Here is a 24092-nt window from a genome sequence, read left to right as displayed (position 1 = left end):
GTGTATGTACTGTGTGTATATATTATATCAATAAAACATGAGGTAATCTAAGAAAAAAATCTGACAAATAAATCCCATTTTTTACATTGGTCTTGTGCTGCATCAGCTCAGAGGGTAGAGCCTTTGTTAATAATTGATGTTAGTGTGGGTGCGACTGTGCGTGCGTTTCTAAACCAATCAAATGAAAATGTGCAGAGACAGCTTTCGCGGATCAGGGAATACCCATTAAAGAGAGGGGGAGATTCCCCCAACACAAGTTACATCCTGCATAGTGATCACAGAGAGAGAGAGAGAGAGAGAGGGGGAGCTGTGAGTTCATTCTCCCATCCTCTGCCCCTGACTGACTATTCCATTATTTATGAAGTGGGATGTGCGCTCTACTGATGTACATTTCCAGTGCTGAAATGCAAGCAAAATAGGCTTCTGGCTGCTGCTGCTGTTGCTGCTGCCTGCATGCTACTACATCCATTACGGTATTCCACAGCCATCTAGCGCCAGTGGAGCGGAGGAGTGGAGGAGAGATAGAGAAGAGCAGGAGGAGGAGGAGGAGAAGGGATGCAAGGACTGCTGCAGATCCAGACTGAAGCCACGGCAGCCTCATATCCACCACAGCAAAGGTACAGAAGCAAGCATTTATCTCTCTCTCTCTCTCTCTCTCTCTCTCTCTCTCTCTCTCTCTCTCTTTACAGTCTCTTTCTCTAAAGCATTTCTGTAGTTGTCTAACTTGATTTTTTTCCCCAGTATTAAGCTTGAGATATCTTCTGCTGCACAACCATTTCATATGCTCAGTATCTGTGTCCAACCACAGGACCTATTGGCATCATCCTCTCCATCATGTTGAGGAAGGGCTCGGAGCTAGTGAAGGGAGACAGAGAGGTCCTCCTGGATATGGACTATGGAGGTGCAGCACACAGCACAGACGGCTATGGGAGCCTGCACAACGGGAGCTACATCCCGCCCAGATGCGTAAGCACTATTTTTACTTTTTTGACTACAGCGCTGCAGCTTTTCCTTTAGGGGTGGCGCCCAATAGTGTCACTGTTAGACCAAGTATAGCCCAATCCGACTGCCAGTCTTACAGTTGAATAGTCTCAAAATGTGCTCATGAACCAAGGAGCATTCTATCCAGGCTATATGGAGGTATCTGGATATCTGATTTTACATACTTGGTTTCTCCCAATAAATCATGATACAGCGCCTATTGTGGCCTATTATAATGTTTATAAAAATTTGAAAAATCACTCATGAACTTATGAATCTATCTATATAGTATGGGTGAACTGAGTCGCATTCAAATAAATGTGTATGCTGAGTCAAGAAGTCAAACTGAAAGAAATGGAAGCAAATGTCGCCAATGAGAATATGGATCAATGAGGAGAAGAGATAAATACATGACTTGAAGATTAGCTGATAAGGCCACAGGAAAAATTCGACCAATCAGATTTGACTATGTAAATTCTTAGTTGGGGACATCCCTTCTTTCATTTCACATAGATATTGAAAGTAACTGCACATTCACGCAGCAGCCATAATAATGCTCTAGTCCACTCTACTCATCCATTCACAACTCGCTGACCTCTCTGAGATGTTGAGCCAGTTTTCTACTGTATTTCTAGTGTAATGTGGGGTAATGTGTATCACTGGGAGTGTGGTCAAACACAATTTAGCCACATGGACTCATTGCTGCAAAGATGAGGCTTTTATGGTTCTGTGTATAATAGCAAAAGGATTTTATGGTCGGGGCCTCATTCAGAGGAAATGAACTGTTTAGAGAACACAGATAGTGTGTGCAGTATACTCACTGCTCTCTTTAATTAACTGATCTTTTTGATAATAAACAAGTTTGGATGCTTTTAGCTTTCAGCCGCTGATGAAGACATGGACGCTGATGATCCCATTCATGCCCACTGTAATACAAGGAGTCAGCAGCCAGGGCCACAGCTGGGGAATTACTTCAGAGATGGAAGAACCAAAATCGGTAAGGCAGGGTCACTAGTTGAACCAAGCTCATGAATTGTTGTGGGAAGAGTCCTTTAACCTGATGGGTATTAATGCTGTATCTGTGTACAGACTTTGTACTGGTGTGGGAAGTGCGCTCGCAGAGGAAGCGGCGAGGGAAAGGGAAGAGTGGTGAGGAGAGCAGCCGGTCTGAACGAAAGAAGGCCCAGCTGGCCAAGTGGAGGGACAAGTTTGTTCTCAATCTGGAGGCTGCTGGATTGCTCATGGAGAAGGTACTGTAGGTCACATGTAAGATTATTATTCATCCATTTAAGGATTTTTTCGATTGGCTCATTGTATTGAAACCTCTTTTCTCATAGGAGGAAACGGCGAATGAAAAGAAAACGGTCCATTTCCTGAAACTGAGCGCTCCCTGGGATGTGTTGGTGTACTATGCAGAGGAGCTCTGTGTGAGAGCTCCACTACAGGTTAGTGCAGCTAGCTCCTTATCTCCTGAAGTTCAGCTACCTGTCCGTACTGTGTGTGTGCACAAACGATAATCCATTGTTAATACACAGCCTAGGCTCTGTAAACCAGCATGTTGCAAACACTTTGTTTACATACCCATTTACAAAACCTAGGCTGTGTATATATGTTTAATCACAAGAGTTTTTTTCCAGCGCACAAAGTACGAACAGTTAGATGATCATGAGGAGACATATACTGATTTTGACCAAAAGTGATTTCGCTGGATGTGGTGGAGGATTTTCAACCAACACTGGGGGACTATCGCCAAATGGACTGACATTAGAGGGTTGCAGCTTTATGAAGACAATAGTGATCAAATGTGTTCATGCTGAATAAACGTGTGTTTTTACTTCCAGGCTCAGACAAACCTGGACCTGAACACATCAGCCCGGGTGCTGAGTAGACTATGCATACCTAATGTAATGATGGAGGCTGTGCCAAACAGGCCGCTGGACTATTACACATGTGCCTTTCGCAAGTCAAAGATGAATAGGTGAGCTCTGATGAACACTGGTAAACAATAGGATCAGTCTATATTAGATCACAGTATATAGATGTTCATTTGAATCAATGTATGTCTCTGTTTTCTAGGTTCCTTGGCTGTGATGACCATGAAAGCTACTTTACTAACACACAGAGACACCGTGTGGTGAGTGACAGGGATTCCTTAGCATGTACTGTGTGTGTGTGTGTGTGTGTGTGTGTGTGTGTGTGTGTGTGTGTGTGTGTGTGTGTGTGTGTGTGTGTGTGTGTGTGTGTGTGTGTGTGTGTGTGTGTGTGTGTGTGTGTGTGTGTGTGTGTGTGTGAAATGGCCCTCTCATGGAGTGTGTATTGTTTCAGGTGTATGAGATCCTTGCCAGGACGGTGTACGGCAAAAGGAAGAGGGCAGAGGTTGGAGTGGACAGACTGGTGAATGAAGGGGTGTACGCGGCGGCTTTCCCACTGCACGAGGTCAGATACTATTTATTATTTATCTTTAAAGGTGAAGTAAGCGATATATTTATGTTAATTTAAGTGTTAAATCGCTCTATATTTATACAGTGATCACGTATATAGTGTGCGCGTTTCATAACTCTGATCTGTCAGTCAACCGCTCTGCATGAAATCGGCAAATAAACTTTTCGGGGATCCCACTACTGATGATAGCCAATCAGAAGAGAGAACGCTACAAACGGCACCCGTCTCACTGCCGGTGCAAGTGCACAGAGCGACAGATGGGTGAATGTGTATGCACCTACAATTTCGGGGCAGATAAAAATCCTTCCCAATGTCTGTTTTGATGGTTTTTATCATGTTTTATCACACTTACGGATCTGAGATGATGCTAGATAACTCGCTGCTTGAAGACCGCAGTGCATTAATGTGGTGACGTAGGGACGAGCGAGGGGACTGCTAACTGCAGTCACTGACAGGAAGTTAGCTAAAAGAACCATTCCGCTTACAGCACCTTTAACTTTATAAATCTGTGCTGTTTTCCCTCCCTAATCAATTTATTTGTATTCTCTGTGGCATTGTGGGTATAGCGCGTAACATAAAGGCTCAGTCTTTGTCGCAGTGGTTGTGGGTTCGAATCCGACCGGTGGACCTTTACTGCATGTCATCCCCCTCTCTCTCCCCATTTCCACTCTGTCTCTATCTACTTCAAACTGTTAAATAAGGGTTAAAACACAGAGAAAAAAATATATATACATACATACAGTAAATATTTAAATTTATTTTTTTCCCCAGGGCCCCTTTCAGCTTCCTAGATATGAGACTGGACCTGAGGAGCTGAACCAGAGGCAGATTCTCTACCACTACTGGGCCCGCTGGTGGAAATGGTACAAGTACCAACCACTGGACCACATCAGGGAGTACTTTGGAGAGAAGATTGCACTCTACTTCGCCTGGCTGGGTACATAAGTACAGTTTTTTGCATTTACTATGATCAACAGAGAAAAGTCTAATCGAGTCCCTACATTTTTTAAAATTCAGTTCAAATACAAAATTGCAAATGTATTAATAAACGGTGCTGTGACATATCTGTAATTAAGTGATTTGAGGTTAAATACATCTTTATCTGGAAGGTCCAATAGGTAGTTGGTCAAATTTAGAGAAAAAAAACTTGCTTAATTTTAGTAACGGACCATTTCCCTAGTGTATATTGTATTCCTATCCATATCCCTAGTATTTGGGGCGACTGTGGCTCAGTTGGTAGAGCGGGTCGGCCGATGATCAAAGGGTTGGAGGTTCGATCCCCGCCCTGCCACCTGTGTCATAGTTGTTGTGTCCTTGGGCAAGACACTTCACCCACCTTGCCTCATGTGAATGTCGATAGTTAGCCTGATATCGGTGTATGAATGTGTGTGTGAATGGTAACGTGGGAAAGGAAAAACAGGTCTCCCTTGCAAAAGAGTCTTCGGTCTCAATGGGATATATACCTGTATAAAAATAAAGGTTATATTGTTAATTACTTTCACAGATTGTTATTGCTGCAAAATAGGTCCTTAATATCAAAGGGTTGGATATGTATGTCATCAGTTATTTTATATTTAGATTGCAGCTATAGTTGTTTCCACTTTGACTGAAATAGGTTTTTCTTTTGTGTTGTTTTGGTTGATGGTATTCAAACAAGCATGTAGTCATAATCTCTGAGGCCATACATGGTAACAATTTTTAACAATGACAATGCTCGAATGCTGATGTTAAGCAGCTATCATATTTACAAGCTCACCATCTTAGTTTTGAGTGTTAGCATGCTAACATTTGATAATATGCATGCAGTGAAGCTGAGACTGATGGGAATAAATGCTTAGCCTGTTGGGGAGCTTTTAACTGCATGTCACGGTCTACACCAGCAGATGGAATTTGATCACATAACAACAATGGTAAATATAATTATTATGAAGACCATAATAAATGGTTTGGATATTTAGTATTTCTTTTTTGCATTTTAAGAAATCCTCCCTTATACTGTATATCCCGGTAGTCAATATTATTTGCCCTCTTTGTCTGTAATAAATTAATCCATAACATTTTCATACACAAGACATATTGAAGCAGTCCAGCCTATATTCTGCCTGGTTGTGATGGTAAACCACCTGATGCACAGAGAGTTCCCCCTTTTTAAACATACTGTATATTTGAACAGAAACAGCACATGGATAGTACAGTCCGTCATGTCTGGATGAAGAGAAGAGTGTAGCATAGACAACACACAACTTTGTCTACAGTAAAATGTAAGGACACGCTTGAGAATGTGAAACGCACCCTCAGCATGAGACATATGCCTTCTGCGATGCAAAACCTTCCTCTTCCTAAAGAAAATCCCTGCATTAAACAGCAGTGCAGCAGTGTGACTGCACACCTCCCCTCCCTTCATCAGCAGAGAGCTGCAGCCTAATGGAGCTTGATGTCTCTGCAGGTTTCTACACAGCCTGGCTGCTGCCGGCCGCAGTGGTTGGAACCCTGGTCTTTGTGTCTGGAGTCATGTCCATGGGAACCAACACACCAGCGTGAGTCCACACTCCACACACAAAATACTCTACCAGGGGGTGCCCTTAGCTCAGTTGGTAGGGCGTACCCCCCATGGGCCTCGGCCAGCAGCGGACCCGGGTTCGATTCCAGCCCGCGGTCGATCTCTGCATGTCACTCCCCTCTCTGCCCCATTTCAACTCTGTCTCTACACTATCAATAAAGCATAAAAATGGCAAAAAAATATCTTTAAAAAAAAAAAACACACAGGTGTTTCATAGTGTTTATAACACAGAATAAATGAGCAGGACATGTACACAATATATGGAGAGCCAGGACAATTCACCTTCTGAGATATGCAATGTGTCCGGTTAGTTGATGTATCGAGTTATGGGTTGAAGGTTTTGCTCATTTTCAGGTTCAAAATTGTGATTTGGGTTCCTACTAGAAACTGCTTTCATTGTGTTGTGTCCAAAAAAACCATTATATTTCTCACAGTGCCATTGCTGAATCCTGCCTTCCAAAAAATGTCCAGGTTGGTCTGACTGGCTAGGTCCCCATGTGGGGGCACAACTCAATATGGCAGACTGTGGGGTGTCTGGGTGTGTGCTAAGGGGAAGGTAGTGTTAAATCATGTTGGTAATGAGGGGGCGTGTCTTTCCCCCTTATGATGTCATAAGGGGAGGGAAATCTGACTTGGGTTTTTGACATGATTTCAGACAGGTGGAAGTGGAGAAAAGGAGAGATGGTGGTTTTTTCATACTTTGGGAGTCTCGAGTCACGACCGGGACACATATTAATGTTCAAAGTGTATTTTGCACGATAAGAGGACCTGTAATACCTCACTGGGAATGTGTTAATTGTTTCATTTCGCTCGCTTTCAGTGAGGTCGCCTAATGACCGTCGCTTAAAAGCAACAGACCCAAGAGAATTGTAATTCCTTTAGTGGTCACCTGTGGGATGCAAAAAAATAAAAACAGTTATAGAGTATTTGGTGGCGGTGGAGCTTGGTTAACAACAACCTTATACCAATGACAAGGGGAGGCTAGAGGGAATGAGAGTCAATGTGGAATGGAGAGAGATTTATGGGGTTCATTAGTTCACACACTGCGGATTACATCCATTGATTAGTGGAGAGTGGATGGACAGCAGAGTCTGTGGCAACAATAAACTGCAGCCAGCTCATGTGGTAATGGACAGTTAGTGCAGAACAATCTCCCTGTAACATAAATAAGGAAGATAGACGTCTCTCAGATAGTAGGTCCAGGCTTTGTTGTGTGTGTAGTAGTCATTGTTTCAGTAACTCATTGGATAACCCTAATGGATCGAAAGTTCTTGCTTGTTCGAGGTTGGAGTCTGATTAATACACTCTTCATCTGTTTGATTTAATTGTCTCTCACAATCAATTCAACCTGGGTTTATGAGTGCAATTAAAATACCAAAGATTTGTGTTTTGGTCAAATATTTGCTGCATCAAAAATATGAATAGCAGTTTTAGGTAAGAAGCTTTGAAACAGATTTTTCAAAGTTGCAACTAATCTTTGTCTATGTGTCTGTCAACAGTAAGGAGATCTGTAGCGGTGAAGCAGGCTATCTGATGTGTCCTCTCTGTAACACATGCCAGGCCTGGAACATGTCTGAAATCTGCACCATGGCCAAGGTAAAGAACTTTCTTAAAGGAATATTTCACTTGTAAACAATATAGTTTAGAACCACAATGCAGACACACTTACATTTTGATATGTGTGTGTACTGTACCTTTGTGTGTTGCAGTTGGGCTACTTATTCGACCACCCAGGCACAGTCTTCTTCAGTGTCTTCATGTCCTTCTGGGCTGTAACCTTCCTGGAGTACTGGAAGAGAAAGATGGCCACGCTGGCCCATCACTGGGACTGCATGGACTTCCATGAAGAAGAGGTCTCTCAATCCTTCCTTTCTTGCATGCTTTCTTCATGAAGATAACCATAGTGCTCTCCAACAGATTATGCTTCTTCAGTAAGTCATGATCATTGGGCTAGAGTCCACCTGGAGAACCTTCAGACTGGTCAACCCAGCAGTCTGCAAGCCAATGGGAAGAGAGCAAAGACCACTTTCTTTTTGCATTACCAACATTTTAACAATGCTCTGAGTTTCTTTGCACAGACTTTATATGAACGTGTTGAACAGCCAAGCACAAACCCCAACAGTTTGCTAAATATTCTTTCCTGCAGTTGAGGATGAAATGGTTTAGAAAGAGCTGGTGTTGTTAGCTTGTTGGACAAGGTAACATGATAGTTAGTCAGGGACAGCATATAATAAAATAAAACTACTTGAACCTCTTTGGTGTTTAATCTGTAACAGCGCATTAGCTGAATAATGTTTAGCGTTAAGTTAGATCTTAGATGTGTTTTTATTTGACTTTGTCAATTTTTACCCAGAAGCTACACTACTATTACTCTCTTACTAGCCTGTTGCTGTTATTTAAAGAAAGTCACATCTCTATCCCCATTGGTCCACAGACCAGGGCTCTCTAGCAAACAAGCACACACTGTTTTCCATTGATGCTGATGTCATCACTGTGTTCCCTCAGGAGCGTCCTCGGCCGGAGTTTGCAGCCATGGCCCCTAGTATGGAACGTAACCCAGTGACTGGGGTCAAAGAGCCCTACTTCTCTGAGAAGACCAGGTTCACCCGCATGTTCACTGGCTCCATGGTCATCATTATGATGGTAGGACACTGTTCACAAGGACTGTGTAGGCAGCTCTTCTGCTGTTTTTGATTTTGAGTTACATTAGCATTACTGTGTAGATGACATATTTGGGATAACAGAACTTACTTTTTTGGGTGCATTCAAAGACATGTGTCCAGTGTTATTGCTTGGGTAGATTAATATCGACCACACTGCACATTAATGGGGACTTAGTGGAAAGAGTCCACTCCATCAGGTTCCTGGGCGTGCAGATCTCCGATGACTTCTCCTGGACTGTCAACACCACGGCGGTGGTGAAGAAGGCTCAGCAGCGTCTCCATTTCCTGAGAGTGCTCAGGAGGAACAACCTGGAGGAGAGGCTGCTGGTGACCTTCTACAGCGCCACCATAGAGAGCATCCTGACCTACTGCATCACAGCGTGGTTTGCAGGGTGCTCTGCAGCAGACAGGAGAGCGCTGCAGAGGGTCATCAACACAGCCCAGAAGATCACCGGCTGCACTCTGCCTAGCCTGGAGACTATTGCCAGCTCTCGCTACCGCAGCAGAGCTGGAAACATCATCAAAGACTCCTCCCACCCCGCTAACCACCTGTTTGACATGTTACCCTCCGGCAGGCGGTACAGGTCACATAGAGCCAGGACAAGCAGGCTCAGGGACAGCTTCTTCCCCAGAGCCATCACAGAGACAAATAACATGATGAAACAAAAATAGGACTACCTGCACACTGGGACACATACTGATCATATTGATTATACAACTGCCGCATACTGTAAACATTTTCAATCATATTGATCATACAAACTGCTATACTGTGAATATTTCACAATCATTTAAGTGCAATACCAATAACATTTTCTCCCTGGTTGACCTGCCATTTTTGTTATTTATTTATTTGTTTGCTTACATAGGTTTGCTGCAGATTCTGTTATTTATGCAGTTATAGATATATACATAGTTTCTTTTTCAATAGTTATATAGTTATAGTTTTATAGTTATAGATATATATATATAGTTTCTTTCTTTATATAGTTACAATTTAAATAGGATAGATATATAAATATAGTCTCTTTTTTGTAAATAGCTTAACAATATTTCCTTATCTTCTGTTCTAAAATGTTTATTTATATTTATATTGCATGCTGATTGCACCAGAGGAGTGGCACTCAAATTTCATTGTACAACATACAATGACAATAAAGGCTATTCTATTCTTCTATCTATCTAATATAGTGGTTATCAGTCTTAATTATGAAATTGGCCAGTGACTGCCACCAACTAATCTCAAAACATCCTGATTGTGATTGGAATTCAGTATCTAATCAGATCCTGTATAAGTATGCACAAAGGTTTTCTCTATGTCTATTTCTTATGTCTTCCCTATTACACTTGGTTTCAGTGGAGTCAGAGTCTCGGTATCTTTCATGCTTTTACTTTTGTGATCCTGAAGAGAAAGAGAGGGTGGGGTTTTTCTTACCTGCGTGTGCCACTCTATCCTGCAGTGCTGGTAACCCGACCCTTTTCTAATAATGAATTCAGGTCATTTTCCCACAGGGCTTGATATGATCTGATAATCTCATCCGCACACACACACGCTCACACACACACACACACACACACACACACACACACACACACACACACACACACACACACACACACACACACACACACACACACACACACACACACACACACAGTATACTCAGGTCTCAGGATTAACTTGTTCTTGGATAGGGATCTGAGAATGGGTATTTCCCCAACCCTTTTCCTGACAATGATGATGAAGTTTGGTAAACATACATGGTACCAACAGGCAAAAGTGCATCAAGAGATTGAATCCTTTCTAGGCAAGGAGCTTTCTTCTTTACTGATGGAAACAGCCAGCCTATACTATGTGGACTGGTGTTGTAGATGGCTTGCTGCAATAATAGCCATTGGTGGAAAATCTGCATAAATGGAGTGCACCACCACTGTCAGCTACAGTTAGTCCAGAATGCTGATAGCTGGGACTAGAAAGCGTGAGTACATTACCCCAGATTTGGCCTAGCTCCACTGGCTGCCTGTCTGCTTTAGGAGTGATTTTAATATTTAATTTCTGCTATTTAAGGTTTTGTAATGTGTAGGCCCCTTCTTATTTATGAAAGCTCTTACATACACACTCCAGTCAAAGCACCTAAACTTCCAAGGTCCACTTGTACTCGTTGGCTTTCAGTTAGAGTTGAGTTTCTCCACACCTTGGCCTCTTTCTACTGTTGTGTGTCTTGTATAATTGTTGGTGGTTGTTTTTTTATTTTTTTGGTTAACCATGGTGGTATTTCAATGTGCTATGTAAATTCATTTGAACTTGATCTTAAACCTAAACCTCATTAAGAACTACTTCACTGAGATGTTGTAGTTCATTTCTTTGATGTTTTTCTTCTTCTTTTACATTACATGTTTAATTGATAGGGACGGATGCACACGACTCACCCACTGACTTGTTTTTGACCCGCTGTCTTCCCTTTTAGCTGTGTGTGGTGATGATCTTCCTAGTGACGGTGGTGGTGTGCCGTGGTATCATCAGCGTAATGATGTTCCATACTGGGAGCCCCGTCTTGCGCACTGAGGTAAATGGGAGCTACACAGCAGTCTACTCTAGCTCCTTTAAAGGGCACCTATGAAGCCTAAAGGCACTTCTTCATCTTTGTTTTTCTACTTTAACATGGGTCCCCAGTGTGATCGACCCTCTTTCTTTTTCTCCACCTCCAGCTTTCTGAAAACCTGTGTTCAAAAACACCAGTCAGATTTCTCTCCCATTATGACGTCATAAGGGGTTCACCCACACACCCTCATTACCAACTTAATTTAGCACCAACACCACCTGTGATGAGCACAACCCCAGATACCCCCTGGATCTAGCTGGCATTGACATTCAAACTAGCAGTTAGTTTCAGGCCAATCAGAGCAGACTAGGTTTTTTTGGAAGGCGGGGCTTAAAGTGACAGGCTCTAAAACGGAGCGTTTCAGACAGAGGCTGTTAAGATGTTCTTCAGTAATGGAAATGTGAAAAAAAACAATGAGTTTTCTGGACACTACACCATAAAACACAGTTTCTAGTACAAACCCATATTACAATTTTGAACCAGAAAATTATCACAATATGTAACATTTAACAGCTCTGTGCCCTGTTGGTGTGGGCGTGTGTGTGTGTGTGTGTGTGTGTGTGTGTGTGTGTGTGTGTGTGAGAGCATTCCTTACATTCAAACATGTGTGTGATCTCGTCCTCAGGCAGGGACCATAGCCACCATCTCCGGCAGTATTGTGAATCTGGGCCTCATCCTGTTGATGGGCCAGGTCTACACTGCATTAGCCGAGCAGCTCACTAAATGGGGTAAGAATCAATACTGCTCTCTAACACCTCGTACCTCAATGCTGCGTATTGATTTCAGCCTCTCACTGGGTCTCCACTAACTAAAAGCTCACACTCCCCAAAGAGCCCATAATGTCTCTAATGGCATCCCAGCATAATAAGAAAAAGCGAGGGGAACAAAAAGACATTTCAGAGTGCTGTGTTTTTGTTGTTTTTTAGAAAAATCTATTACAGTTGTGTTTGGTATAGTAGCTGCAACTTCTTATCTGGTAACATCGTGGTGGCTTATTTCTTCCAAAGGTATATTACACTAATAGTCATTAGTGAAAGGTCAAAGCAGAAAGTTTACACACGCTCAGTTGTTGTGTCCCTTTCAGTCCATGTGTTACTTTACATGATAACTCCTGTTTATATCTTGGTTCATTTTACATAGTTTTTGCATATCAGTTAAGATGACAATATGTAAAAGAGTTACTGCAGAACATGGCAACATCGCTATGAAAGTCAGTCGACATAATAAACAGCTAGCCAACCTTGTGTGGAAGACAAACACAAAAAAGTATTACAGAATGAATGACTGTGCGTTGGTGCTTTCTCTGTTGCAGAGATGCACAGGACACAAACCCAGTATGACAACGCCTTCATCTTCAAGGTGTTCATCTTCCAGTTTGTCAACTTCTACTCGTCCCCCTTCTACGTGGCCTTCTTCAAGGGCCGGTGAGACATGATTCACCCAGGACAACAATTGTGATAGGAACTATTTTTATTTTGTGACAAATAGGGTTTGAGCTGTGTGTCTTATTTCTCCGTGTCTGTAGGTTTGTGGGTTACCCTACCAACTATGGGACCTTGTTCGGGATGAGAAATGAAGATGTGAGTCTGGATTTTACCAATAAATGTCAAAGGGAGACATTTTTTTTTTAGCCCTTCTGTTGAATTCTTCGCCAAGCATGTTAGAAATGTGCTGCGCCACTGTGTTCTCATTTATGTGTGTGTGTGTGTGTGTGTGTGCGTGTGTGTGTGTGTGTGTGTGTGTGTGTGTGTGTGTGTGTTGACACTGCAGTGTGGACCCGGGGGCTGCCTCATTGAACTGGCCGAGCAACTCTTCATCATCATGGTGGGAAAGCAGCTCATCAACAACATTCAGGAGTTCATCATACCGTAGGTTTACAAGCCACAACACTGTACTACCACTATGGGAGTCTATCATCATGTTTGAACGCTTTTACTAAAGAATACAGAGGAGAGAGGCTATCCGCACCACAAAATAAGGGCAATTTGTCAATGGAAATTGTCCAAATCAAGTTGTTAAGATGATCAGAGTAGTATCAGCTTGGATTCATAAGAAGCCTTTAAAAACAAAGTGAGACCCCTCAAATGGATTCAGACAAAACACAATAAATGTGTATGTGACATATTTAGCCTAAAAAGATGGGATTTATTGTTCATCTGGATGCCTTTTTTCATGGTTATTGAAGTGTGTCATACTGATTGCAGCTACGTTTGCTTGATGCAGTAAAGCTCATTGCTGTATCTCTGCGGCACTGTGTGTGTGTGTGTGTGTGTGTGTGTGTGTGTGTGTGTGTGTGTGCTTGTGTGTGTGTGTGCGTGTCTGTGTGCATGTGTGTGTGCTGGTAGAACTACATAAGACAAATCCAATCATCAGAAAGCGACAGCAGAATGGGACCCTCCATGGGAAGAACTGATGACAGGGTTGTGGATGGGAGGTTTTGTAAGGGTCAGCTTTTTTGTGATTGATGAAATGATTGATTGTAGCTTGTAGAGTGTGGGGGCAGGCAGCCGGCCGTGTTCTGTTTGTCAGAGTGGGGTTGTGGCTTTCTCTATCTATCCTGTGGCTGTCAGGTTGTCTCATTACCCAGTGATGGAGGGAACCTGCTTTGATCTGTGTGTGATAGGGGGATAAACCAATATAAATGGATATATTGTTAGTGACAGCTGCCTGTGTGTGTTAGAGCCAACATGGAGGTCACTGGCTGTGTTCTCCTCTTCATTTTGTTTCATAGGTCAGGAGATAGTGGATGTCTCAATATGAATATATTACGTGTTCGTGTGCTATTTGTGATTGGTGATTAGGGTGGAATTGGACATACTGCGCTGATGTGAGGCAGATACATACTGTATGTCTTATAGCACAGTGAGAAATCATTATCAAGAGAAGCAGAACCACCTGCGTACGCTTTTGAGCCTTAGGGGCTTGTAACTCTGACAGCAGCTCTGAATACATTGAGCTTTGAAGGAAACCCATGATCAGGACCACTGAAATGACCATATTGTAACTCAGTTGTCCATACTAGAGACGTGTATGTTAATTCTAGTGAATCCAGATTGTACATAGTACAATAATTCAGACAAAGATCAATTAAAACAATGTAAACAAATAGGAAATGCAGTGTTAACAACAGCCCCAGAACTGTTGTTTTATAGATATAGTATGACCTCTCTGTATTGTATTGTAGAAAAGTTCTACATCAACACTACTTTCATGTCATGTTCACTTCCTATTTATAATTTATATAGATCGAAAATGAAATTGTCTTTATTTCATATTGTCTGTTTTACCATGACTTGAGACAAAGGTTATTGAACAATTTGGATGTAAAGGATGTTGTATATAGCATTAGCTGTATTGTTGACTTTATTGAAAAGGCTTGGGCTAAGAGAAAGATGTCACTATATACTTAGATTGAGTTTATCCTGTATTTGATCCATGCAATGTTCGGTGTCTTGTAATCCTGTGTGGGATTGGCCACTTGTTTAGCATAACACATGGCCACTTGTTTAGCCTTTTTATTCATGCATACATACAGTCATATGAAAAAGTTTGGGAACCCCTCTCAGACGGCATTATAATTGACTCTGCTTTCACAAAAAAAAATATAAAAGTGGTATGTCTTTAATTTACCAGGAACAGCTAAGTACTGGGATGTTTTCCAAACAAAGATTTTTTGAAAAGCAGTATTTGGTTGTATGAAATAAAATAAAATGTGAAAAACTGGCTGTGCAAAAATATAGGAACCCTTGTGGTTTTGTTGATTTTAATGCCTGTAACAGCATGTAAAACTGATGACTTTAAACACAAAGTTGGTTGGATTATGTTGTTAAGCCTTGAACCTCATAGAAATGTCTGTTTAATCATGAGAAAATGTATTTTAGGTGCCTAAATGCAAGTTGCACTTCTCTTTGACTCTCTGCTGAAGTGAGACAGAATGGGATCATCAAAACAGCTCCCAAAAGATCTGAAAAACAAAGATTGTTCATTGTCATGGTTTAGGGGAAGGCTGCAAGAAGCTTTCCCAAAGGTTTCAATTGTCAATTTCGACTGTAGGGAACGTTGTCAGGAAATGGAAGGACACAGGCATAGTGGCAGTTAAACCCAGGCATGGCAGACCAAGAAAAAAACAGGAGCGGCATAGGTGGAGGATTGTGAGAATGGTTGCACACAACCCACAGATCACCTCCAAAGACTTGCAAGAACATCTGGCTGCAGATTGTGTATCTGTACATCGTTCAACAATTCAGCGCAATTTGCACCAAAACATCTGCTTTTTATAAAGACCAAATAACTTAATTTTTGTCTCATCAGTCCAAAGCATTTTCTTCCAATATGAAGCTGGCTTGTCTAAATGAGCTTTTGCATACTCCATGCAACTGTATCTGTGGCGTGGGCGCAGAAAGGGCTTCCTTCTCATCACCCGGCCATACAGATGTTTTGGTGCAAATTGCACTGAATTGTAGAACCATATACAGATACACAATCTGCAGCCAGATGTTCTTGCAGGTCTTTGGAGGTGATCTTTGGGTTGTGTGCAACCATTCTCACAATCCGCCGCATATGCCGCTCTTGTACTTTTCTTGGTCTGCTAGACCTGGGTTTAACTGCAACTGTGCCTGTGTCCTTCCATTCCCTGACAACGTTCCTTACAGTAGAAATTGACAATTGAAACCTTTGGGAAAGCTTCTTGCAGCCTTCCCCTAAACCATGACAATGAATAATCTTTGTTTTTAAGATCTTTTGGGAGCTGTTTTGATGATCGCATTCTGTCTCACTTCTGCAGAGAGTCAAAGAGAAGTAGAACTTGCATTTAGGCACCTACAATACCTTTTATCCTGATTAAACAGACCTTTATATGAGGTTCAAGGCTTAACAACATAATCCAACCAATTTTGTGTTTAAAGTCCTCAGTTTTACATGCTGTTACAGGCATTAAAATCAGCAAGACCACAAGGGTTCCCATATTTTTGCACAGCCAGTTTTTCACATTTTATTTTATTTCATAAAACTAAATACTGCTTTTCAAAAAATCTTTGTTTGGAAAACATCCCAGTACTTAGCTGTTCCTGGTAAATGAAAGACATACCACTTTTATCTTTTTTGTGTGAAAGCAGAGTCAATTATAATGCCGGCTGAGAGGGGTTCCCAAACTTTTTCATATGACTGTAGTTTAAAGACCTACTTCACCGGTTGGAATATGAAGGTGTATTGAACTCGGAGATCCTATGTAGTATAAATGTGCAGAATAAATGTGCAAAATAAATTGAAATCGGATCATCCTAGCCTGAGAAAAGGCAGAAAGAGTGTTTTATGGTCTCACTGTCTAACCCTACATTTTCCTTCTTGTGACATCACAGTAAGGGTCAGGTTAAACAGGACAGCTGGGCCAAGGGAAGACTGAGGGAAGACTGAGGAAAGAAAAACCTCATTCATTATATTATAATAGTGATTTTATAATGATAGAACGCTGGTTCCGTATGGGTGAAGTATTCCTTTAATAAGCGTGCTCTGTGTCTCTGTGCTCTGACAGTAAAGTGAAGGCCTGGCACCAGAAGAGATCGTTGTCCAAGGTGCTGGGGAGTCAGGCTTCCCATGAGCCTCGGCGCTGGGAGGAAGACTACCAGCTGGTGGAGTGTGAAGGCCTCTTTGAGGAATACCTGGAGATGGGCAAGTATCCTGGATCTGATGCCATCAACCATTCACATGTCAATCATTTACAGTATGATGCAACAAAAAAGAGTAATGTGATGTGTGTTTTTATACTTTCTGCTATGTTTTTTTGCAAACACACACACAATCTCACACACACAAACACACACACACACACATGCACACACACACACACACACACACACACACACACACACACACACACACACACACACACACACACACACACACACACACACACACACACACATTGTACTGCAGTGCTCCAGTTTGGCTTCATCACCATCTTCGTGGCAGCGTTCCCCCTGGCTCCCCTCTTCGCTCTGCTCAACAACTGGGTGGAGATCCGTCTGGACGCTCACAAGTTTGTGTGTGAGTACCGGAGGCCTGTGGCTGAGCGCGCACAGAACATAGGAGTCTGGTTCAACATTCTGGAAGCTCTGTCACACCTGTCCGTCATCGCAAACGTGAGCCCACTGTAAACCACACCTACTATACACCAGACTAGACACCGATCTATCTATTGTACTACATTATACATTTCTGCTTTCTTCTCTTTTTCTATTATCCGCAGGCTTTCCTTATAGCCTTCACTTCCGATTTTCTACCTCGCCTGCTCTACCAGTACAAGTTCGATAATGATCTCAACGGATACGTCAACTTCACCTTGGCCTACGCACCGCTGAACTACACTGAGAACCCCATGTGCAGGTACGCTGTTCCGCAAACAGCTTTTATTTCATGTCATTTTGGAAACAAGTTATAAGAGTTAAAAAAAAATGTCAAGGTCTGTTTTCATTTGGCTGACTTAAACCTGCAGTGTGTAGAATTTTGGGTTTTATTTCCTAGTAGATTTTGTAGAAAGTAAGTTTAATATCCATAAGTACATTTAATTTAGTGCATAATAGCTGAATTTTTTTTATTTTATTTTATTATTTATTTTTCCCTTAGAAAGGGTCTCATATATGTTCATATTTCTGCATATCTTGGACCAAGGCCTAGTGCCGCCATCTTGAAAGTGTCATAGTTGGAATGTCATCAGGTGCATTGTTTAAAATTTTGAATTGTTCTTGTCCTTGAAGGCCACTGTAGCTTCTGTTATTATTCTAAAGGGTTGGGGTTACCCAGGGAGCGTTGCATTTTCGAACTTTGTAGAACTTACTTGATGATGTCATATTACACACTGCACCTTTAAGATCTCAGGCTTGACCAGACGTCGGTAGTATGACTGAAGTTCAACTCATTGTTCAGTGTATTTTATTTATTTATTTAGATATAAGGCGTACAGAGACGACAATGGAAACTACACACTGTTCTACTGGGAGCTTCTTGCCGTCAGACTCGGTTTCATCATCGCTTTCGAGGTATGAACGTGCTTAGTCTCTGTGTTTACTGATAGGTTTCTTTCATTTAAATCATTTATATATATTTTGCCTATCCCCCAGTCATTCTTCTGTTACCCAGTCTATACTGCTCATTTACCCCCCTTATCTCTTAATGTATCTTTGAGTGTTTCCATCATACACAATGCTTGCCCCGAACCAGTCAGTCATATTCTATGTTATTTTGTAGCAGTCACTGGGAGCAGGTTGAATGATTCATGCCTAAATCGGAGAAGTGTGACATTCAGAGGTGTGGTGTTGTGAGCTTTCATCTTTCCTTTTCACTTACTTGCCTCTTCTGTCATTGTCTTCTCTCTCCTCCACCATGCAATTACATCTCTCAGCATCTACCTCAGGCACCGTCTCTCTTTTCAAAGTTTATAATAATTCAGTTGCATCCATCTCAGCCCTGTCACCCTCCATTTATCTGGCACTTTTTTTTTCCTCGCCCTCTGTATGTCTGTGTGTACATCAAAGACTTCTGAAGCAATTCCTCCTCCTGCTGCTCATTTTTTATTTTTTTCTGTTTCGATATCTGGCATTCACAGTGCATCAGTTAACTCCATTTCAATAATCTCTAAAAACCTCCACACAACCACAGTCAAAGGAGTAGGCTGTGGTATACTGTGTTTTCCTCAGCCCCCAAGCCAGTTCCATTTCTATCAAAACCACAGCAAAAACACCAAGTCTTTTAAGCTTCCAGTTCACAAATATAATAAAAAAAAATTCCAAGTGCTAAATCATTTCACTAAATAAGCTGATGACTGTAGTTTTTTTAGGCGACAATACTCACTCACGAAGATTAAATGAGGCAATAAACTATCTTCAGCATCGATTAGTTCATATTTTGTGCACAACTGAGGATTTATGGTAGCAATTGATGTGGGGTTGACTGAATGAACTCTGTCACCCAGTGCAATAGTGAGGCTCACTGTGGTGTCTCTAATAGGCTTGTGACAGCAGTTGAGCTCCATAGCAAAGAGGTGTATGATACATATATGTTTTTTTTGCATATTTTGCCATTTCAAACTTGTTGTGATCACAAAAGGAAATTGTGTCAGATCAAAGTGGAAAATAAATATTGATCCCTAAGGAGAGAAATAGGAGTCATACATATTGGGAGGATGTACGGTAGCAGGGTTTTTAGCTGCCGTGGAATTCTGAAAAAATCTTTTAATTTAAGAAGTGTATTTAAAAGAAGGAGAGGTTGAAATGAATAACATTTCACAGGGAATAGAGAGGGCATCTTAGCTCAAGGTCTACGTACACGTTTTTAGAGCTTTTAGCCACTTTCACCTGAGTTTGCTAGTTATGATACATAAATACAAGTACAAGAAGAAGTGGACTCTAAATGAGGAATTATTCTTTAAGATACACATTTGGCGGTGCCCCATAATCTCAAATACAAATGTTGCTTTCCCCAACGTCACATGTGATGTCCACCTGGTTCTGTACGTCAAACTTTCATACAGTTTTAATGACAGGAGAGGTAGTTAGGAGCTTAAAGGAATACTTCACCCATACGGAACCGGCGTTCTATCATTATAAAATCGCTATTATAATATAATGAATGAGGTTTTTCTTTCCTCAGTTTTCCCTTGGCCCAACTGTCCTGTTAATCCTAACCCTACATTTTCCCATGTGTGATGTCACACTAGTAAAATGTAGGGTAGACAGTGAGACCATAAAACTCTTTTTGCCTTTTCTCAGGCTAGGATGAACCGATTTCTAAAATGTTTGCACATTTATACTACATAGGATCCCAGAGTTCAATACACCTCCATATTTCCACTGGTGAAGTAGGTCTTTAACCCTCCTGTTATGTTCATTTGTCAGGAACAGCAATGGTGTTCCGGGTCAATTTGACCCGGGGCATGTTTAAATCTCCAAAATATGTCCTAAACCAAAAATAATCCTAACAAGCTGTGTGCACATGTCATTACCAACTCCATTACTAACTATTCTATCAATATTTTGTGCAATTTAGTGTTCCTTACCTCTAACAGGTAATGGTTCAATAAGGATAATTCACTTGTTTTTCATTAAAAAAATACATGTTCAAACTTTTTTTGTAATGTTTCACCACTTTATTACTTTTGGAACACTGGAGACAATGTGAAAAGTCTCCAGAGACATTTTGGCTTGAAATATAGCCATGCCTGTCTCTGCATCCCACATACTGGCTGTCAATTCATCCTTCGACCCCAGCCAGGATGAGGAGCCCCAAATACGCATCTAAATGTGTTTTGTCCAGCTCCTTCCACTTTTCCCCAAAAACACACCTCCCTTCTAGATTAGTCATTTCCAGAATGATTTTCTATATTGAATCTGGCATGACCAGCTCAAAAGCTGACTTGATGTCAGTCACACGAGTCAGTGCCATCCTAGTGGGCCCTGGCACTGTCTTTAAGGTGAAACTCGAAAAATTTGAATATGCAAAAGTTCATTTATTTCAGTAATTTGACTCAAAAGGTGAAACTAATAGTATATAGACCCATTACATGAAAGTTGAGATATTCAAAGCCTTTATTTGTTATAATTTAGATTATTATGGTTTACACAGTTTATGAAAATCCCAAATTTAAAATCTCAGAAAATTTGAAATTACATGAAATCAATAAAAAAAGAGATTTTTAATACAGAAATATCAGCCCTCTATAAAGTATAATCATGCATGTGTACTCAGTACTTGGTTTGGGTCCATTCTGCATGACTTCTTGCCTTAATTCCAATTCATTTTCAATGATATGATATTCTAATTATATGAGTTTCACCTGTATGTTTTCTGCAGACGCATATTTGGGGATGAATTTCACAGTTTGTTGACATGAATGTCTTGCTAGGAGGAATAGGAATAGCAATTCCCTCATCTGGTTCAAATTCAGAATCATTAGAATCAGAATTTAGCTCAAGATACATCCTCCTCTATCTCACTAGCATGATCAATGATGACTTCCAGAGCCTCCTGGACTGTCATCCTTTTGCTTCTGCTTCTCATTTTGTAAAGGTCTGCCTGACAGAGTGTAATGTTGGTAGGACTCCCATGCAGAGAATATTTTGTATGTTTAGCCCCTCCCTTATTGAGTGTCCACTGAATGTGGGTGGAGTTTTCCCAAGGGAACATAAATGGTTCCCGTCAAAAGTCATAACACTTGCAACTGTGTGTGTGTGTTTGTGTGTGTGTGGGTGTGTGTGTGTGCGTGTGTATGTGTGTGCATGTATGAGACTTGGGTGAAATATGTCTCACAGTTGTAAAGAAATAAATAGTCTTACATTTATGACACCCTTTTACCTCCAGTTTTACTGCCGGGTCAAATTGACCCGAACAGTATCTCTGTGATATAAACATGCAGGGAGTGGTTGCAAATGTGTGAGATGAAATATTTTCATATTATATGTTGATTACCCTAATTAAGGCAAGCAGAAGAAGTTTCATACTGAAAAAATAATTTTAACAATTTTTCCTAGATCTTCAAACTTTGAAATGGGTCAATTTGACCCGGAACATAACAGGAGGGTTAACTGTTAAACTGTCCCTCTTCCAGCACGTGGTGTTCTTTGTGCTGCGAGCCATCGACTGGATCGTCCCTGATGTGCCTGAGTCCCTGCAGCTGAAGATGAAGAGAGAGCGCTACCTGGCCAAGCAGGCGCTGGCTGAGAACCAGGAGGCTCTACTGGGGGGCAAGGGCCAAGAGGCTGCTACCGCCAGCCAGGGAACCTCCAGCCCAGGTAACTACTACATAAGACACACACACACACACAAACACACACGCACACACACACACACACACACACACACACACACACACACACACACACACACTCACACACACACACACACACACACACACGCTCACACACACACACACACACACACACACACACACACACACACACACGCGCACACACACACACACACACACACATACACACACACGTGACTTCTTTATACTTTTTGAAAACTGAAGGACACAAAAAATAATTTGATAAATAAGAACATAACTGTAAAACACAGGGCCCTCGGATCATGCCAGCAAATGATGGTTACATGGATTTATTTAATGTGTCAGAGCTGTTGCCAGGGAGCCCAAGATCTAATGTCTTACAGATGTAATTACATTGATGTTCACTGCAAGAACGGATTTGCATACATTTTGACACCATCATTTTGTAAACACGAGAAAAACACCATAAACATCCTATAATGTTACCTCATATCTGTGAGTGAACTGTGGAGATGCAGTCAGGATATACAGAACATGACTTTGCTAGCTTAGCATAAATACCCAGAGCCAGCTAGCCTGGCCACATCTGTGCATTGGTTTCTTCACTATATCTCTGGCTGTACACAAAGGTTAGAATCTCTGTAAAAGTACAATGGCACCAAAGTGATATGTGTGTCATTACATGTCAGTGTTACATGTTATGTGAATATGTGTATTTGTAAGCTTTAGTGGTGCTGATATATGCATTCTGTATCACTGGACCAAACCAGGCCAGCTGTTTCCGCTCCATCCAGGCTCTGTACTTAACACCTAGAGTGACATTTATCATATAGTCTCCTTCTCTGACAGAGAACAAAAAAAAAAGTAACATCATGATTCATTGCCAGTGATCCCTTTTAACACCAGTTTGAGCCAGGAGTATAGTGCCAGCTGTTATACAGTAGCATGTTGCAACAGAGATCGTCTGCGTCAGCTTTTTTTTTCTCTCTCTCCTCATCTCTTACAGTAGTCTCAGTCAGACATAACTAATCCTCTCTTCTCTCTGTCTCTCCCCGCTCCTTCCCCATTCCTTTCCTTGTGCAAACCCAACTGCACATCACCCTGAAGCAAGCGACGCGTCCTTTGGAAACCTCAATTAGGCCTCCTCTGGTGAGCTGCTTTCTGGAGTGGAATACTGTATACTTGGGCAATGGGAGACGTTTTTTTTTTTACTCATGTGCATTCTGCTGCACAGACAATATGCAATGGAGGCATGAACTCAAGCCTCAATACCAACCATTTATTTTTCATACTTGGCTGACTCAAATGACATGTTTGAAAAATATGTCCTCCATCTGAAAATGATTTATTTTTATTTTATTGAACCCCACAGCAACCGGGCCCTAGACTGTTTTCAGGTTTTTTTTGGTTGGGAGTGTCACACCAATCTTGAGGTTGACTACAAAGTGTGGAACACAAACCCCCAGTTGTGTTGAATTACCTTTCTTTGACATTAAAAGAGTATCCACCATGTCATTTTGCTGACCTCCAGTGGTGTAAGGTCTAACCCGGATGCAGTGATGGAACTACCAGGCCCAGTGACCTCATTGTTGGGTGTGGTTGTAGGTGCGACAGACAAGAGTACACACTTCAGCCGCACCCATTAACGAAGCAGGGAGTGGTCAGAGGAGCAACTTTTAAACAGAAAAAGGTCCTGAAACTACTCTGCTGCATTTAGTTTTTGCACAAGTTGGGGGGAACATGCAGCGAAGGCACAGACGTCCTGGTGTGACGTCAAACTTCCAACATTTCCTTTTTTATTCAACGTCTTTCCTTCTGGTGCGAAGTGGGAGGAGTTATTTTGAAAAAGCTTTTGTTAAGTGGTCAAGTCTGGTTCATTTTCAGCCTAGCAACTCTCCTGTTTGATACATGATAAGTATCCATGCTAGAAGATATCAAGATCTCCTGCCTGTGTGAATAGTACAGTGCAGTAGTCAACGCCCCGGGTGCATTTTCAGTAAGCCAATCACTGACCTTAAAATTTGTCTCCTTATATGTTCCACGGCTAACAATGAGCAGAAGTGGAA

The 24092-nt window shown here is 41.6% G+C and overlaps 1 protein-coding gene across 1 annotated transcript; it reads left to right on the top strand.

Moving 5' to 3' along the window:
• Positions 1–834: 834 nt before the first annotated feature.
• Positions 835–23165, top strand: ano11 (anoctamin 11; the record flags this gene model as incomplete). The annotated part of the gene is made up of 23 exons (XM_080030779.1): positions 835–966; positions 1858–1978; positions 2071–2231; positions 2319–2426; positions 2823–2959; positions 3058–3115; positions 3307–3417; positions 4195–4360; positions 5870–5960; positions 7483–7579; positions 7693–7836; positions 8489–8626; positions 11115–11213; positions 11875–11977; positions 12562–12673; positions 12775–12829; positions 13020–13117; positions 16780–16916; positions 17181–17386; positions 17494–17630; positions 18193–18283; positions 21847–22030; positions 23134–23165. 23 exons carry the CDS (start codon positions 835–837, stop codon positions 23163–23165), a joined length of 2718 nt encoding a protein of 905 aa, XP_079886905.1.
• Between the last annotated feature and the right edge of the window lie 927 nt (positions 23166–24092).

This window comes from Ammodytes marinus, assembly GCF_949987685.1.
Source record: "Ammodytes marinus genome assembly, chromosome: 7".
Lineage (NCBI taxonomy): Eukaryota > Metazoa > Chordata > Actinopteri > Uranoscopiformes > Ammodytidae > Ammodytes > Ammodytes marinus.
The sequence above is the reverse complement of the archived record's forward strand: the minus strand, read 5'-3'. Positions and strand labels throughout refer to the sequence as shown.